This window comes from Mixophyes fleayi, chromosome 7 (genome assembly GCF_038048845.1).
Source record: "Mixophyes fleayi isolate aMixFle1 chromosome 7, aMixFle1.hap1, whole genome shotgun sequence".
Classification (NCBI taxonomy): Eukaryota; Metazoa; Chordata; class Amphibia; order Anura; family Limnodynastidae; genus Mixophyes; species Mixophyes fleayi.
In genome coordinates, this window is record NC_134408.1 from 12,404,002 (window position 1) to 12,422,958 (window position 18,957).

General features: G+C 39.8%; 1 protein-coding gene across 3 annotated transcripts in view; it reads left to right on the forward strand.

Annotated features, from left to right (window-relative positions):
• The first annotated feature begins 726 nt into the window (after positions 1-726).
• Positions 727-18,957, forward strand: part of LOC142097330 (uncharacterized) — a 33,965-nt gene continuing 15,734 nt past the window's right edge. The window contains exons 1-7 of one of the 3 annotated variants that reach the window (XM_075179072.1): positions 727-812; positions 5,642-5,875; positions 12,819-13,091; positions 14,402-14,509; positions 15,045-15,075; positions 17,349-17,407; positions 18,427-18,540. In XM_075179072.1, the coding sequence (XP_075035173.1) occupies positions 5,707-5,875; positions 12,819-13,091; positions 14,402-14,509; positions 15,045-15,075; positions 17,349-17,407; positions 18,427-18,540 (754 nt within the window). In that variant the 5' untranslated portion in view covers positions 727-812; positions 5,642-5,706. Of the gene's footprint in view, positions 813-1,574; positions 1,903-5,641; positions 5,876-12,818; positions 13,092-14,401; positions 14,510-15,044; positions 15,076-17,348; positions 17,408-18,426; positions 18,541-18,957 lie in introns of those variants that run through there. The other 2 variants (XM_075179071.1, XM_075179070.1) reach the window with 2 other exon arrangements.

An 18,957-nucleotide genomic window follows, 5' to 3' on the forward strand; every position in this document is an offset into this window, starting at 1 on the left:
AATGACAACTTGTCAGACTTGCTGTGCAGAAAATCGATAGATTCATACACAGGGACAGTGAGCTTTTTGTCCTTTATGAGTTTCTGCTGGCTGTAGTGGAGTGTGGAGTGGGTGTTAATATTGCTCTAGTGTTTTGTGTGTTTTTTTATCAAAGACAAAAGGGTAAATTTATCAAGCTGCGGGTTTGAAAAAGTGGAAATGTTGCTTATAGCAACCAATCAGATTCTAGCTGTCATTCTGCAGAATGTACTAAATAAATGATAACTAGAATCTGATCCTACATTCCTTCCAACATGTTTTATTGAAAACTGGGACAAATTAATCCACGCCTGCCAAATCACATCCCATTTCTTGTGAGGACATAACCATTTTCTGATAGGTAATGACAATTTAGGGTGCAGAAAATAGGAACTATTGTCAGATGAATAAAACTGCAAAATATAAAAGAAAATATCTGAACTATGGAGGTGCATCCTGGCAAAAACATGAAATGTAATCACATTTCTGATTTATTTTTTTTAATTAAATAAATTGCGATGGTAAAATTTAGTTAGTTTACACTACATATTAAAAAATGTTACTGTTGATTTCTCTTCAACCGTTTTGCATAGCTCCCAATATTAGGGCATAATAATCATCCAACCTGACCCGCCGGACACCCTAATCTGTCCAAATCCTGCCCCAATATAAACAATCATGACCACGTGTCAAGAAATCCACTGATCCTGTATGAAAGGTCCACCCCTTTTGGGGTTAGAAAATCAGGACAGAATCAGCCAAAATCATTGGGAGATATGGCCTTGCTGTATATAGTAAGTGAAAATGTCGTACAGATGCACGTGACAAGTCTCCCTGGTTCAATGCATTAAGGGGTAGGTACCAACAAACTTATATTTAAGTAACCCGCTCTGGGGTGTGGTATCTGCATTACCAGGGAATGACAGCTGTACTGAGTACACCCCACCCTTCTCCAGAAACGAAACTACACCAAATGCAGGCTGTAGGCTGTTACGTTGGATCAGCCTGTAAATAGGACATATTAGTAGCATTTCATTGGTAATCATCTCAGCTTCACAGCAAGTGATATTATCGGGGACCTACAAAAGGATCATTTGCAGAAATCGTGATAAAATATTGCTACTTCTTTTGTGGTTTACAGGTTAATTTGCTAATCACCAAATCTATTAAAGGAAAATCGATCTACAACATCCCAAAAAAACATAATCCAAAGACATAATAATAGTAATAATAATAATAATAATAATAATAATAATAATAATAATAAAGATCACAAAATCACTGCAATCACCTATTTCTCCAATGTTCAGTATAGAACAGGAGGGATCTATGATTTTATAAATCACTGTGGCAATGTTCTTAATTAAGAAATTATTTCTGATGCAGCGATTGGAACCAGATAAAGAGGTGGACTAGGAATTATTGAAATATTTATATTTCATTTTTACATTATGCATGTGCAACAATAATAACTTCTCATTGAGCAATGCACGTATTATTCACAGGACAACAGTGTACTTTTGCCACTTTAACAATAACAGTTAACTTCCTTTTTCGCTCCTCTTGTATATATTTTGCTTCTGCTCAGAGTTTCATATTGAAAGTGAAATTGTGAGGAGGAGGAACGCTGCTGCTCCGTCAGGTCGGACCCCTCTCCTCTCTCCCACGCCCACTCTGCAGGTGCTGCCATCACCTCCCAGGGGAAGACTTGCTGAGAAGTTCATGCTTCTGTGAGTCTGTGCCCGTTACTGGCTGCCCTGTGTAATCTGTCACACATTGTGAGGGTTATGTGGATCATGCTGGTTCTCCTCGTCCTCTGTTTCTGCATCACCTCCTCCATCCAAATACCAGAGGACGCCAGGACTATATCTGAGCCTGCTGGAGGTAAGAAATGCCAAATTATCTCCGCTAACATGAGGCTGTACTGTCTATGGTGCCCGCTTTGTACTAACATGAGGCTATGCTACGGTGTGTACTGTCTATGGTGCTCTCTGTGGCATTATGATCCCTGCTCTGTCCTGTCAACCCAACGATGGTCCCCATTCTTTACACTCTACCATATGATGATCCATGTTCTGTACTCTATATCCCATCAGGATCCCAAGTCTGTAGTCTCTCCTCTTTTATGCTCACTCTCATTAATGATAGTTCAAGGTTTGTACCTTCTACTCCATGATGTTCTGTACTTTGTACCCTCTACTCCATGATGTTCTGTTCTCTGTACCCTCAATTCCGTGATGTTCTGTTCTCTGTACCCTCTACTCCGTGATGTTCTGTACTCTGTACCCTCTACTCCATGATGTTCTGTACTCTGTACCCTCTACTCCATGATGTTCTGTACTTTGTACCCTCTACTCCATGATGTTCTGTACTTTGTACCCTCTACTCCATGATGTTCTGTACTCTGTACCCTCTACTCCATGATGTTCTGTACTCTGTACCCTCTACTACTCCTTGATGTTCTGTTCTCTGTACCTTCTACTTTGTGATGTTCTGTACTCTGTACCCTCAATTCCGTGATGTTCTGTACTCTGTACCCTCTACTCCGTGATGTTCTGTTCTCTGTACCCTCAATTCCGTGATGTTCTGTTCTCTGTACCCTCTACTCCGTGATGTTCTGTTCTCTGTACCCTCAATTCCGTGATGTTCTGTACTCTGTACCCTCTACTCCATGATGTTCTGTTCTCTGTACCCTCAATTCCGTGATGTTCTGTACTCTGTACCCTCTACTCCATGATGTTCTGTACTTTGTACCCTCTACTCCATGATGTTTTGTACTCTGTACCCTCTACTACTCCCTGATGTTCTGTTCTCTGTACCTTCTACTTTGTGATGTTCTGTACTCTGTACCCTCAATTCCGTGATGTTCTGTACTCTGTACCCTCTACTCCGTGATGTTCTGTTCTCTGTACACTCTACCCTATGGTGTTATGTTCTCTGTACCCTCTACTCCGTGATGTTCTGTTCTCTGTACCCTCTACTCCATGATGTTCTGTTCTCTGTACCCTCTACTTCGTGATGTTCTATTATCTGTACACTCTACACCATGGTGTCTCTCTACTTCATAATAATCCCTGTCCTGGTGGGTTTAACCCGAGAGCTATAATAGATGTCCATGTTGAAATGCAATGAAGCATGCTTGAAGTTGATTTGCTTTATTTCTTCTGCAAGGGTAAACCAACCAGGAGTGAGGGTCATTACAGCTTAATAAACCTTGTATAAAAAAAAGGATAAGCCACAAATATAGCACTCTCGCCTCCAAACTTATTGGCCAATTGTTCAGAATATGAAGTGTTGAACCTTTTCTTTATTCTCCAGTGGTGGTTGAGGTAATTGTGCACTAGGCTGCATAGTTCAGCACCGAGGACCTTGCAAGGCCTGGACTTCCATACACTGTATCTGAAGAGCCCAGGGTCAAGGTGTAGTTAGATGGTACTGCTGAATTTCATGTTCTGAGCATTGAATACACAAGAAGCACTTTTACGATCTGTGGGCCAGAAGCAGGTCAAGTGAAATGTTGTAGGATCTGGCAGGCGCTCCAATTTAAACATACCAAGTTACGGGTGATATTAGACATCTAATATCTCCTATATAGCACATTATAAAAAAGATGAATGGGTAGACCTAAGTAGAATCCTTCCTTAAATCTGAATCTTTCTACTTGCGTTTGAGAGAAATGCTGAGAAGGTCCTAGAGGAGTAATCTAGGGCCTGATTCATTAAGGATCTTAAATGAAGAGGATCCTTATTTCAGTCTCCTAGACAAAACCATGTTACAATGCAAGGGGTGCAAATGAGTGTTCTGTTTTGCACATAAGTTAAATACTGACTGTTTTTTCCTATAACACACACATATCAACTTTAAATGTCAGTGTACAAATAAGCTATCAAGTATTTGTGTGTTACATGAAAAAACAGTCAGTATTTAACTTATGTGCAAAACAGAATACTCATTTGCACCCCTTGCATTGTAATATGGTTTTGTCCAGGAGACTGAAATAAGGATCCTCCTAATTTAAGATCCTTAATGAATCAGGCCCTTAGTTCCTTCCAGTTTATGCTTAAGGGTAAAACGTTTTCCATATGAAACAAGCTTTGTTATGTAGAGCAACATTAATCGTGTAACATTAAATAATTTGTCCATCAACTAAAAAATGTTAATCAAAAGCTTAGTTTAATTGGTGGTAATTCTGAAAGTATAAAGCCTGCTGTCCCTGTCATAGTTTTCTATTGGTTCCTGCAATCTGTCATTCAACAACTCCTCCAGTCTTTGTGAAATTACACCAATGATCAGCCGCACGTGAAGTGCGTGTGACTGAGTCAATCCGCATACTGAAAGCTACATGTGCAGGTTTTTAAAAATCTGGAATGCTTGCAGTCAAAATCCTACTTTTACATTGCATCCAATCAAGTGAGGGTACTATATATGCTTAATGAATTAGACAAAATGGCTAATTGACAAACTTCATCCCACAATAACCTGTTCCTCATATCATTAATGACGTGACTTTCAGAGCTGAGTTTTTAAGCACTTTGCATGTGCTTAATTCTTGTGCCACAAGCCATGGTTTTAAATCATTGCCTACTTTGGCATTATTTACATAGGCACATTTAAAATGACATATGGCTGCATTTTGTTCTTTATCATATGTTACGTCAGGATTTTTGCAAGATTTTATGAGTCAGTTCCTTTATGGTTGATGCTTTTTTTTAATGCATGAAAATTATTGCATTAAAAACTCATCCGTGAAATTTTGAACTTTATTCGCTTTATTTTAAAGCTGACTGTAAAATTCAACGTAGAAATGAGTATGTAAAACTCATGAAAGGCAGAACTAAAAATACCCTTCAAATTCAGCAGTTTCACAAACACAGGTTACAAAAATAGACAAAAAAGGGAATCAACTGCAAACGCACTTTATATACGATTGTAACATAGTAACAAACCTGCAGATAACAATCATGTAAACAACTAAAGTGTCTGTGGTCATCTGCAGTATTTTTTTGCTCATTTGGTTACATAAACAGGACCGCAAGTCTATTTGTGTTTGTTACAGGAATATTTTAGTTCTTTCTTTATTTCTAGGTTCCCTATTACTGTTTCGTGGCCGTATACATTTTTTTTTGTCTGTTAAAAGATCGAAAGATACAAGACACATTTATAACAATACAAACATGAGTATTCCCAGGATTGGGTGGACCTGTTGCTTTCCCACAATGGAGCCTATACCCGTTTGCAGAACATGAGGGTTAAAATAAGAACAAACTGTATCAGGACAAAACCACGTTTACAAATGAGTGTGTGTAAGGGTTTTCTTACAGTTACAGAATTGGGGGGGGGGGGGAATCAGTTACCTGTTGGGGTTATTCATTTTTTGCCTTTACGGTCCCACTAGCTTTCCCCAGTAACCCTCCTACTCTAACGAGCAGAAATCTGAGAGTTCCATATTCCGGAACTCTGAGAGTTCCATGTTCCGGAACTCTGAGAGCTCCATGTTCCGGAACTCTGAGAGTTTCAAGTTCCGGAACTCTGAGTTGTGGAGTTCTGACAATTTAGGATTTTGTCTGCATATTGGCAGTTCACACAGCGCTATTCATTTTCTTGTTTCCTGTTTCCCCTCTAGGTAACATAGCATTACCCTGCGGGCACTTTTCCTCCAAGCCGATTCCAGTGAAGTTCAAGTTGGAGATGGGTAGCCACCAGTCATGGATGACACTGGAGGTGAAGTCATTAATTCTGAAGTTGGAAACCTTGGCTCCATCTCTGCTGCTCCCCGCAAATGCGAACAGGAGCAGAGCCCACATTTATTCCTGCTCAGTGGACAATAGGAAAACTTCTGAACACACCAGGGGCACAGGTAAGAACAATAATTAATTGACTTTATATTGACCAGTATCCTTTTGCTATCTGTTTTGCAGTTGAGTTGTCCAAGCTAGGTACAGTTGAGAGGTATGACATCTTACCTCATAGGTCATAACCTATAATCCTTTTTGGGGTTTAGTGTACAATACAGACCCTTTTACTGCTCGCTAATGTATAGACTCCCTTCCTGGTGTCTAGTGTACAATACAGACTTCTTTCTTACGCCTTGTGTACAATACATGGCCTTTCCTAATGGTTTTTGAATAATACAATCCCCCTTCTTGGCTTCTAGTCTACATTATTCACCCCTTTTCTGGTAGCTAGTATACAAAACTGTATCCTTTCCCAATGGCTAGTGTACAATGCAGACTTTATTCCATGGAGGTTAATGTGCAATATAATGAGACACACAGGACAAGAGTTTGAGACACATGGGACAATAGTTTGTTATATGCCATTAATAGTACAGGATGTTACTAATCTAATGAGGCTACTTTCACATCCCTAAACATGACCATAATTTCACTATGACTCAGCAAAGGTCCAAAGTGATGGGGTTTTTCTGCTATATGGTTACTTTATAGTTATGAAATCGCTTACCGGGAAGAAATACATTTCAATTATGTCCTTGGTACATCAGATACAGTTTTGTGGTTACATAAAGGGCAATTCTGCAAATAAAATCCCATGTAACTACATGCGTATAATATGAAAGGGCAGCTGTCTGTTAAGTCAGGCTGGAGGAAAACTTGTAAAGCCCACCAAACTTTCGGTGCCCAGTAGACCAATGTAGAGCAACTAGGTTGTTTAATAAATTTAGCAGACTTCCGGAAGTGGATCTAAGGTGATAAGTGCTGCGTGCTCCAGAGATCACACATCTGGACAGATAACTGGGTAACTTGTCTAAAAGGTGAACACTTCATCTGGATTCCAGGAACTTCCAAACAAGGTCTGATAGCAATGGTGAGTACTGTAATTAAAGGGCAAAACAAAACAGTAGATTTTAGAGTGTATGTAATGTGGCATACAGTTAGAGGGGCAGTTCCTTAAACTACATTCCTCTGCCCTGTATTTGACATAAGCATCTGTTTTGCTATGTCCTTTCTGGCTATGGGAGGAGTGTATATTAATACATATAAACCCTGGATGTTAGGGTGCTATATGTAAATTGAACAATAGGTGTGAATAAAGTCATATAACCAGGTATTTATGTTTGGATATTAGTGTCACATTAAAGTAGGAGTTTGCTCTAAACTGTAGCTCTGGTGATGGACACTTTTCAAGTTTAGCCCTTGTCCCAATTAAGGTCAGACAGGCTTAATGTGTGCACTAACATGATAGAAGCATCTGCATACATGTGGATAATGGAAATAGGCTTACATTCTATGGGTAAGTCATTGATGAAGAGAGAAAACATTAATGAGCCCAGAACATATCCTTGAATGACCCCCAGGTTTGTTGAGTTGGAATTGAGCACATTTTCCCTGACTGGATAAAACAGATAATAAAGAGATAGATCTGTACTTTTGTCACCACTTTTAGGGAACAGTCGAGCAGTTATCCAAGCCTTGGGAATTTGACTAAATGACATAATTAAGTTTAGTAAGGAGGCAATTGGGTTAACAATGGCAGGGATACTAAACTTTGATTACAACAGGTCCAGCCCACAATCGTTGTTTACATTTGAGAAGATGGATCTCCTAGGCAATCTTTTGTTCACTTGCGGGAATGAATGTAAATGTATGAGTATATTGTGGAAAGGGAGTATGGGTGACCTCAGTTAGTAGATCCAAATTAAGGTCACAATTATGTCAGGCCATTAAAGAAGTAGCACATTCCAAAAATTATTCATCAAACACGTTGCAGTGTTTCTCGTCAACATCACATCATTCGCTATCAAACTAGTGGTCTCCAGACAGCTAGAGGGCTCAACTAAATTATTATTGGCCATTTGTGCAGGATTTGCAGTGTTTTGATGCAAATGGTCAGAGTAGTATTAGGGTCTAGCTAGCCTTGTTTGCCTAGTGAATATATTTTCTAGTTAATATGATCATGGCTAACACTTCTGAGTTTCGATCTCTTGCACAAGCCACTTCAAAATTGGAAGAATTCAATGTAACCCAGGGAAGGTGAGTGCCATACACTCTGATTTTGTACCATGATTTACCTAGATTTAGGAACTCAGACTGAAAATATTCAAATGCAGAATCAGAGTCCGGTATCATGTTGCCTCTATACCAGGCACAGTTGGTAAAGTCATTAAGTCATTAAGGAAGTGTTGGCAACTGAAATATTTTCAAGTTCCTGTGCAAAGTGTTTTCGAACTAACTTTTAAAAGTTTGATTTTATGTTAACGATACACTATTCCATGGTTGCTAAAATTGTCAGGCTGAATACCAGAGTAGTGGATTCCACTAAGGCATGATGATAGGATCTAGTCTAGGAATGAATAAATGTAGGAACTGAGATTGGTCTTAGCTGGTTGGTTACAGAATTTGCTATATTTAGTGACGAGCCAATTGAGATTTAAGTTCATAAGGATTCTGGGAAGTCTTTGCAGTCAAGAGATGGAATGCTTCTCAGAAAGAATTTCGTATTAGATGCAGATTGCAGGGATGTTTTGGGGGAGTGGTAGATGCCAGAAATAATTATGGGTGTACATGAACTAGAGGGGCTAGTTAAAGGTACAACATTTAAGGAATCATAAAATTCCTCTGCTTTTCTTTTAACCTATCTTAACCAGGAATGGTTGTAGACCCATGTCTAGTTTTCTTGGTTAACCAAGTTCCTGTTCAAATTGTGACGATAGGATTATGCTGAAAGTACCAATCCTTCAGCTTAGGTAGAAAACTGTGAATATTTACATGGTCGTTTATTCCCCACATCAACTCTATATCTAAATCATGTTACATACACCTAAAGAACATTTCCAGAATACGCACATATCTGACACAAGACACCGCAAAAACATTAATTCATGCACTCATCATCTCCCGCATCGACTATTGCAATTCCCTCCTTACTGGTCTTCCCAAAGTCAGACTTGAACCCCTACAGTCTATTTTGCACGCAGCGGCTAGACTGATTTTCCTTACAAAACGTTATTCCTCTGCTGAGCCACTCTGTCAGTCTCTACATTGGCTGCCTGTATTTCAACGAATCCAATATAAAATTCTTCTACTAACATACAAGGCCATCAACAAAATTGCACCGACATACATTTCCTCACTTGTCTCGAAATATCTCCCTACTCGACACCTCCGTTCTGCACAAGATCTACGTCTCTCCTCAACTCTCATCACATCCTCCCATTCTCGGTTACAGGATTTTTTCCAGGCTGCACCTACTTTGTGGAATTCCCTCCCTCACACAGTAAGACTTTCCTCAAGACTTCAAACCTTAAAGCGTTCACTGAAAACCCACTTCTTCAGACAAGGTTATGATATTCCTCAACCATCATCTTAATTTCCCTAGATTACCCTATTGCCATCCTCTACACTGCTAACGCAAGACAACAACCTTCTGACCAACATTGCAACACACACAGCCCACTCAGTACTTTTACCTTTGCAGTCTGGCTGGTCCATTGTGCAATATGATGTAGCACATGCCCTTGTGTTTCTAACTCCCATTGTCCTATAGATTGTAAGCTTTCGAGCAGGGTTCTCTTACCTCTCTGTCTGTATGTATTACCCAGTATTGTCTTATTAATGTTTGTTCCCAATTGTAAAGCGATACGGAATTTGCTGGCGCTATATAAATAAATGTTGATGATGATGATGATGGACAGCAAACAGCTCGGTAGAGAGTTTGAATGGTACAGTGTGCATAATGTGTACATTTTGTTGATGGGGACAGGGTTTGATTCACATACCATGGAAAGCAGCAGAGGGGATATAAATGTGAGTGATTATATGGGATTTGCATGAGAGGAGTAACTGTCACAACTGTTTGGATCACTGGTGCCTGGGAGTCTTGTTTTCAACACTCGCCACCAACAGTCACTAGAATGTGTAACGTTTATTAGTAGACCACGGTGAATAACAACAGAAGTATGCACCTGGGAGAAGGGGCCTGAGAAGTTGTAATGAGTTGGAAGTGAGGTCACAAAGAACAGCAAAGCTGGTAGGAACATTTTATGAAAGCAGATAATGGATGAATAGTCTGTGAGCTAGAGAGTCCACGCAGTGCAGAACTCACAGGAACGCGTTGGGTGCATTCCTCTTGTAGCAATATTTCCAAGTACAATGTTCCCTTCCCCTCTCCCCTGTATAACTCTTACTAAACTATCTCACACATCTACCAAGCACACATATATTCCTTTTGGTTTCTACAGCTACGGGTAACTCTGTCCATTGTTTGCATGTGGCTCTTAAGAGGTTCCATTTGCTGGAGGCAATACTTGCCTATTTTTTTTGACTCTCCACCAAAGGGCAAGCGCAGGGGGATGGACAACGTGATTTGCAGCATGCCTCCCCCTCCCCGAAATGACGTGATCACTTCATTGCGCAGCTGGGCCATGAGCATGCAAGTTGCCACATTAGGACCCGACCTCTTTACAAGAGGAAAGGCAGGATCCGGGAGGTCAATCTACTATTCCAGGAGCTGGGAGGATTCCATGAAATTTGTGAGTCTCCTGGACGTTCTGGGAGACTAGGCAAGTTTGCTCCTGGCAAGGAGACTATATATATAGTATAGATGAATAAAAGAAGATTAAATAAAGCAACGTAAGTGGTGCACTAATATAGATGATGGAATGAATAGGTGAGAGATCTATCTTGGGAATTACAAATATTTATTTGCACGTTCACTTGACCACACATCACGTACTGCATGTGAACAGAAATCACTTGTGTAATTTAAACTGTTGCTGCATAATCCACTCTGGTTTATCCCACCCGGCCTCTGGTTTATCAGTAGATACTAATTCCACATATACAAGGAACTGACACTAGCGATATATTGTGTGTTCCCTGTTTCACTATCCTCTGAGGCTTGTGGAGAAGCTGATTACCAGTCTTCTAACCACAGCTTCCAGATCTCCTCTTAATAAAGTCTCTTTACTGTATCTCTCACATCAAACTCTCCCAGCGGACACCTACACTCCTATATACTTGTCCTCCCACCGTTTCGGAACCCTCTTCTTCCCCAACTCGATGCACGCTCTGCTCTCACACTTTAATTTACTCCTCTCTATTGGATCTCTCTCATTCCGCACAGCATTCAACTCAACTTAAACTAGTGCTCTCTCAATGCAGAACGCTGTCCTCTTAGGCCACAGCGTTACATTGAGTAGTTTAGTTAATAGTTTTAATGAAGTTTCTTTAGTGGGTGTATTATATATAAATGTATTTTGTAGCTTTTTTTATTGCAGACATCACATCAATAATTTGTATCCAATTAAAGTTGTGTTTCGCCTCCAGACGACTTTCAGTTATTGGCTTGTACATGCCCCTTGCAACTTTTACTAAATACATTGCATTTTCCTTTTAACTTCCTTCTCTACAATATGCATTAATATCATTAGACAGAGCTGTTTACTTCTGCTGCCCTGGAACACGACACAGCTCTGCTAAGCTGTCTGCATTAGATACAGTTGTAGAGCAGCATATGTGTCGTATCAAAGGGCAAAATAGGCCTCTGTGTTTAGACATGTTTTTTTAGCTACATTTACCACAGCTCAGGTTCCTGTAATAACAGAGATAATTAATCTTTATACTAAATATGTCAGTAAATGCTGACAAAGGAATCTATCTAGGTGTATGAAAAAGTAAATAAAAAAAAAAAGGAGCTCTAGGTAGATGTTTTTTAATGACTACTACGATTAATTTCTAGCATTGCTGTTTTTATCACAATCGTCATTGTGATCATATGATCATTCAAAAACATCTGCATAGCGCTCCTTCTATTTTTACTTTGTGTTTTGAATTACAGTCCCCCTGTTATTATTGGAGTAGCGATTTTTGTTTTTTAAATTTCACCACCTGTACAAATTACTGAATTAGGAGTGCGCTCAATTTTGTTTTGTTATTTTCACTTGAAAAAGTGTTAGTGTGACAAGGCTTTTACTGCAGAGAACCAGGACCTTCGTTATAGCTATAGGGGTAAATTGATACTGTATTCTAGTGTATGCTACAGTACAGAGTGCATCCAGTGTTCTACAGAGCGTAATCCATTGCCACTGGGACAAATTAAGCCTTGCAAGGATTTCTTACATTATCAGACTATGGGGTGGTAAAAACAGGATTTAAATTAATTTTAGGCTGGAGAGAGGTCTACTGTTAGATTATAACTTGATTTAGGCTCATATTCAGTACTGGGGTCAATGTTAGGGCTATGTAAGGGTTACAGTTAATTCTACTAGGTTAAAGTTGAGCATATTATTCAATTTTATTTACTTCTCTATTTGACTCAGGAGACCTGAGAGTTATGTTTGTCAAGCAACTCACACGAAACAGGATATTTACTTCTCTAAAACGATGGGTCTCTTGAAGTCTTAGGAAGCCAGATGACCGAGGTGTCAGTTTCATAGCTCCTTTATTATCCAGCAGCATTACTAGATAGTTCATGGTGGGCCCCTGGCCTGGTGGGCCTTGGACAAATGCCCCTTTTGTATTAAAACACAGGGATCAGTAGTCTCTCCAATTATGCTGAAGGCATCTTTAACAAAAAAAATACCAGCAAATGTCTTAGTAGATCTAGCTACATATGGTTATATTGAGATGAAGTGGGTAAAACTCAACCTAGAACTGAAGGTCATGGTCAAAAAGGTGGACTCAATACGACTTATCATAAATACAGCTCTGGCAGTACTATCATGTACCAACTCATCGCTGCCAACAGCAAAAGACTAATCAGTTTAATCTGTTTGCCCATTTGACCATATCTCAACGGTACAGTGAATATTGACGCCCAGATTTTCCTTCCACCATGTATAGAACGAAACAACGTAACGTTTGACCCCGGAAAGGATGAGTGGGTTTTCTGCAATGCCACCAAAAACTGGACAAGTTTGTCGTGGTCGAGAGATGGAGATGTCATTGCAGTGGTCAAGAGAGGGAGGTGTCCCCTGAACATTGAAGTGGTGGGGAATGGAACGTCCCTCTATGTCACCAACATCACCCAACAGGATTCTGGGAATTATTCCTGCTCTCACGAAGGATGGCAAAACGTGACGTGCAGTTGGGTAGATTTGCAGAATGCTGCAACAGGTGAGATTACTGGGTAAATACCCGATCGCTATAAGCACTCTGATATTCAGAGTATTATCCATAGACTATTGAGAAGCAACGTGACTTCACACCTCACCAGCATCCATACCTCTTATGTGACTCCCACAGTTGCCGCATGTCCCTAATTGGCCAAGTATATTATACCAATCCACTCTTCTTCATGTCAGATGCAATTCTTATCATGTATTCTTATGTTCTAGAATCTATAACCTAGTATAATTGAAGAGGGGTATATGAAATGCAAATAGTGTAATCAAATCCAGCAAATGTGACATTATAGAGGTTGTAGTGCTCCAAGGCCTCTCAGACAGTATCACGCATGAAGCTTAGATGCGTGCTAAGTGTCCATGGAAATATCTTTGAAATGTCTGCAGTTACGGACTCCTGAGGTCAAACTCTAGACAAGGAGATATTTCATCCTATACAAAATGAAGAAGGCTCCATACGCTTCTCCTTTTGTGCAGAATGTAATTTTGGAGCCCTGGAATAGAGGGTTGTTGGAACGGAATTCTGGGGCTTCAAAAGCAGTCACACAGCATTGAGCTGATTAATACACTGAGCAATTCTCAACCAATCACATCTCTACTTTTAAACCAAGAGCCTTGTTATTGATCGCTAGAGAAGTTCAAGCCTGCTACATATAAAATTTGAGTTCAAATGAAAAAATTTAGCTAAATTTGGGAAAATCGAACAAGTTTAACCATATCAACTATGTTTGAGCCTATCTGAGCTTAAATTGATTAATTTTAATATTTTTTGGGCAAACAACGAACCTTTAATGTGAACTTCAAATACTCTTCTGTTTGAAGTTTGAATTTTTAAAAAATGTTACTATACTTTTTAATATAAAATTCTAATTTAAATGGTGTTCAAAAAAGAAAATACTCTAGTAATTTTATTGCAACCTGCCAATGGCGAACTGGAGAGACGAACAGCAAACCTCAAACAGGAAGTGCGAACAAGCCGCTTAATTCAAACCACAAATTAGAATTGTGGTGAATTGATGATTGTACAGCGACCATCTTTGTGGCCATCAAAACAGTAAGATTCAATCGAATTTCCAACCGGGTGGACATTTTGAGAATCTGTATTGATCATCTAGAAATTAGATTGCAAGCTCTGAATGTTCCTGCAATTATCCATATAAAGGATAACATAACGTGTGAGGGCCAGATATTTATAAATAAGTCACACACTTACTTGTCACACTACTGCTGATGAGATGATTTACAATTGTACACGGTCTGACAACTTACCCCTCCTTACTGACACTTTGTGTTCCCTGACAGGTTTTCAGCTATTCATGGAGGAGAGATACTGGATCATCGTGGCGACTGCGTTGAGCTATTTGCTGCTTTGCTTGATGATCATAAGTGTCTACATGTACACAAGACGCAGTATGTGTTATATTAATACCTACATATATAATATATTCTGTATGTTTGTATATCTCTGCATTACGCTCTGCTGTGCCCTATATGTACTCTCTGTATACATGATTTATAGCATGCTTAGGCAACTGCTAGTTCTACACACCCCAGCACACCCTGCCAGTATTATAAGTCTATGGGCTGCTCTGCAGGGTGTTACTGACAGGAAGTCTGGTGTGCATATGAAAATAATTGCCTGACTCTGTCCCGTGTTATGAAAACTCTCAAATGTCTGCAGTTAAATACATATTAGTAACTCATATAATTTTTTTAGGTTTAGTGAATCTTAAAAACGAGGTGAGGTGCAATTAATGTAAATAGTAACATTGTCTCATGGATGCCCTCAGCTGACAGCACCGTATGACTGGTAGCTGCACAGAAGTACCGGCCGCTAATGGTGCTTTATAATTGGTGGCTGATCATGCTGCGGCTGTACAGTAGCCACACCCACTTTCCCCACCACCAGCTACAATTATTATTCAGCTACATTATGTTTTCACAGAGAGAAGAGCCAAGAAACAGGTCAAAGTCGGGTAGGTGCAATGACATAGTATGTAGTAAATGGCTACACGTAACATACAGTACACGGCTACATAACATATAGTACACGGCTACACATAACATACAGTACACAGCTACACATAACATACAGTACACAGCTACACATAACATACAGTACACAGCTACACATAACATACAGTACACGGCTACATACATCACACAGTACACGGCTACACACATCATACAGTACACAGCTACACACATCACACAGTACACGGCTACACACATCATACAGTACACAGCTACACACATCATACAGTACACAGCTACACACATCACACAGTACACAGCTACACACATCATCAGTACACAGCTACACACATCACACAGTACACTGCTACATACATCATCAGTACACAGCTACACACATCATCAGTACACAGCTACACACATCACACAGTACACTGCTACATACATCATCAGTACACAGCTACACACATCATACAGTACACGGCTACACACATCACACAGTACACTGCTACACACATCATACAGTACACGGCTACACACATCATACAGTACACGGCTACACACATCATACAGTACACAGCTACACACATCATACAGTACACAGCTACACACATCATACAGTACACAGCTACATACATCATACAGTACACACCTACATACATCATACAGTACACAGCTACACACATCATACAGTACACAGCTACACACATCACACAGTACACTGCTACACACATCATACAGTACACGGCTACACACATCATACAGTACACAGCTACATACATCATACAGTACACACCTACATACATCATACAGTACACAGCTACATACATCATACAGTACATGGCTACACACATCACACATTACACAGCTACACACATCATACAGTACACAGCTACACACATCACACAGTACACGGCTACACACATCATACAGTACACAGCTACACACATCATACAGTACACAGCTACACACATCACACAGTACACAGCTACACACATCACACAGTACACGGCTACACACATCATACAGTACACGGCTACATACATAACACAGTACATGGCTACATACATCATACAGTACACAGCTACATACATCATACAGTACACGGCTACATACATCATACAGTACACAGCTACACACATCATACAGTACACAGCTACATACATCACACAGTACACAGCTACACATAACATACAGTACACAGCTACACACATCATACAGTACACAGCTACACACATCATACAGTACACAGCTACACATAACATACAGTACACCGCTACATACATCACACAGTACACGGCTACACACATCATACAGTACAAGGCTACACACATCATACAGTACACGGCTACACATAACATACAGTACACCGCTACATACATCACACAGTACACGGCTACATACATAACACAGTACAAGGCTACACACATCATACAGTACACGGCTACACATAACATACAGTACACGGCTACATACATCACACAGTACACGGCTACACACATCATACAGTACACGGCTACATACATAACACAGTACACGGCTACACACATCACACAGTACACGGCTACACACATCATACAGTACACGGCTACACACATCATACAGTACACAGCTACACACATCACACAGTACACAGCTACACACATCACACAGTACACGGCTACACACATCATACAGTACACGGCTACATACATAACACAGTACACGGCTACATACATCATACAGTACACAGCTACATACATCATACAGTACACGGCTACATACATCATACAGTACACAGCTACACACATCATACAGTACACAGCTACACATAACATACAGTACACGGCTACATACATCACACAGTACACGGCTACACACATCATACAGTACACGGCTACATACATAACACAGTACACGGCTACACACATCACACAGTACACGGCTACACACATCATACAGTACACGGCTACACACATCATACAGTACACAGCTACACATATCATACAGTACACGGCTACACACATCATACAGTACACAGCTACATACATCATACAGTACACAGCTACATACATCATACAGTACACAGCTATATACATCACACAGTACACGGCTACACACATCACACAGTACACGGCTACATACATCACACAATACACTGCTACACACTTCACACAATACACGGCTACACACAACATACAGTACACGGCTGCACACATGTTTGAGGATCAGCTGATAGTAATGTCTATTATACCTTATTTACTCAGACTTTTTTATTTCTCCCTTTGTATATCAGTTTCTTCAAGGCCAGCACTGCCAGGAACCTGTACGTGGATTCCCTCACCCAGGACCCAGGTGAGTCAGTGGAGGACGTTTACATGAATGGAAAATATACAGCGCACAGCACAAAATCCTCTGTGATGCGCAGGAGGTCCTAGATTTCCACCAAAGGGCACAGGTTGCACCGGCCAATGGGAGGAGCGGGAGGAGTTGGACAGCGCTGTTCTTAGTTTTCCTCCAGCTCTGAGCAGGCAGAGATCGGGTCTTGTGCGGTTCATTGGATACATGTTGCCCTTTGGCGTTCAGAGGACATTTCTAGGCTCACTATAGGTGTCAATATAAAGCAGCAACAAATAATTAAATAATTATTTTATTCTTTACACAGTATGGGGGCACAGCAGAACCTAGTTAGCACTTTTAAAATAGTTTCATGGACATTTTGCTGTTTTCCGGCGCATTTAAAAACGTGGTTCTATAACATTTAATATACAGAAAAGGAAGATTTGCCCTGTTGGCAATGAGACAAGCTAAATGATGATGCAAATCAAGTTAGGCGTATTCAAAGCAGTGACGCATTTCGCTTTGGCTTCGCCATTCTGCGCTGTATTTTTTTAATTCTGCATTACACAGACTTTATATTAGATAAATAGAGCTTGGGCAAAGATGGTCAATTCATTCTGCTGTGGTCAGGGTAAGACTGTGAACACTTAAGCCCATTTTCCACTTGTGAAACGCGTGAAATTTTGTAGCCACATGCTGAATGAGGCAAATATTTTGCTTATCAGTTTTGCAAATTTAGCTTTTTTTCCATTAGCAGCAAACAACTTCAGTGCCTAATGCACTGAGAGACAAAACTGCTTTTTCCACCAGTGTCTGTTGAAAGAGGGGTTGAAACAATTCATTAATTTAGAAATTTGGTATGATTTAACTCTTTAAATACGCCTCTATAAATGAAGCATTTTGTGAAAAATAAAGATCTATAGATAATGTAATCAGTATTATTTATGAATGATCCTCCCTAACGGGTTGCAGGATTTGTTTTCAAGATAATATTAAATGAACTAAAGCTTGTTGTTTATTTCCCCATCAATCAGACGTCAACCAGAAGCCGCAAGAACTCACATACCAGAATGTCTCGCTGACTTTGCCTAAAAATGTCAACGGCAACAGTTTTTCAGATAAGAGTTCCTTCTCGGACCAATCATTTGGTGAGTATAAGATATAGAAATATAACACAATACTATTTGCAGTCTCCCAGTTAACAGACATTTGTTTGTACAGAACGGTAAATTTGACTAAAGGAGCGTAACCAAAAAGTCTTGAAAACAAATAAGTTAAATTGAAAGAAAATAACTGGACATGTTCTCCTTTGCCATTTGAGCTTTTTGACCTATCTAAGCAGTTGTTTATTAACTTAAGCTGTGGGTTATGTTTATTAACTTTTTTTTGTGGCATGGGAAGGAAATAGTCCTTCCCATTTTACATTTAAACTGAGCCGCAGTAGAAATTTAGTCTAAAAATAAAGTAAAATTTTCACTCCATACTTCCTATATAAAAACTGTTGTCCTTCAGACGGTAATGCACACCTCTGTGATATACATCCCATTACTTTTGATTTTCGCACT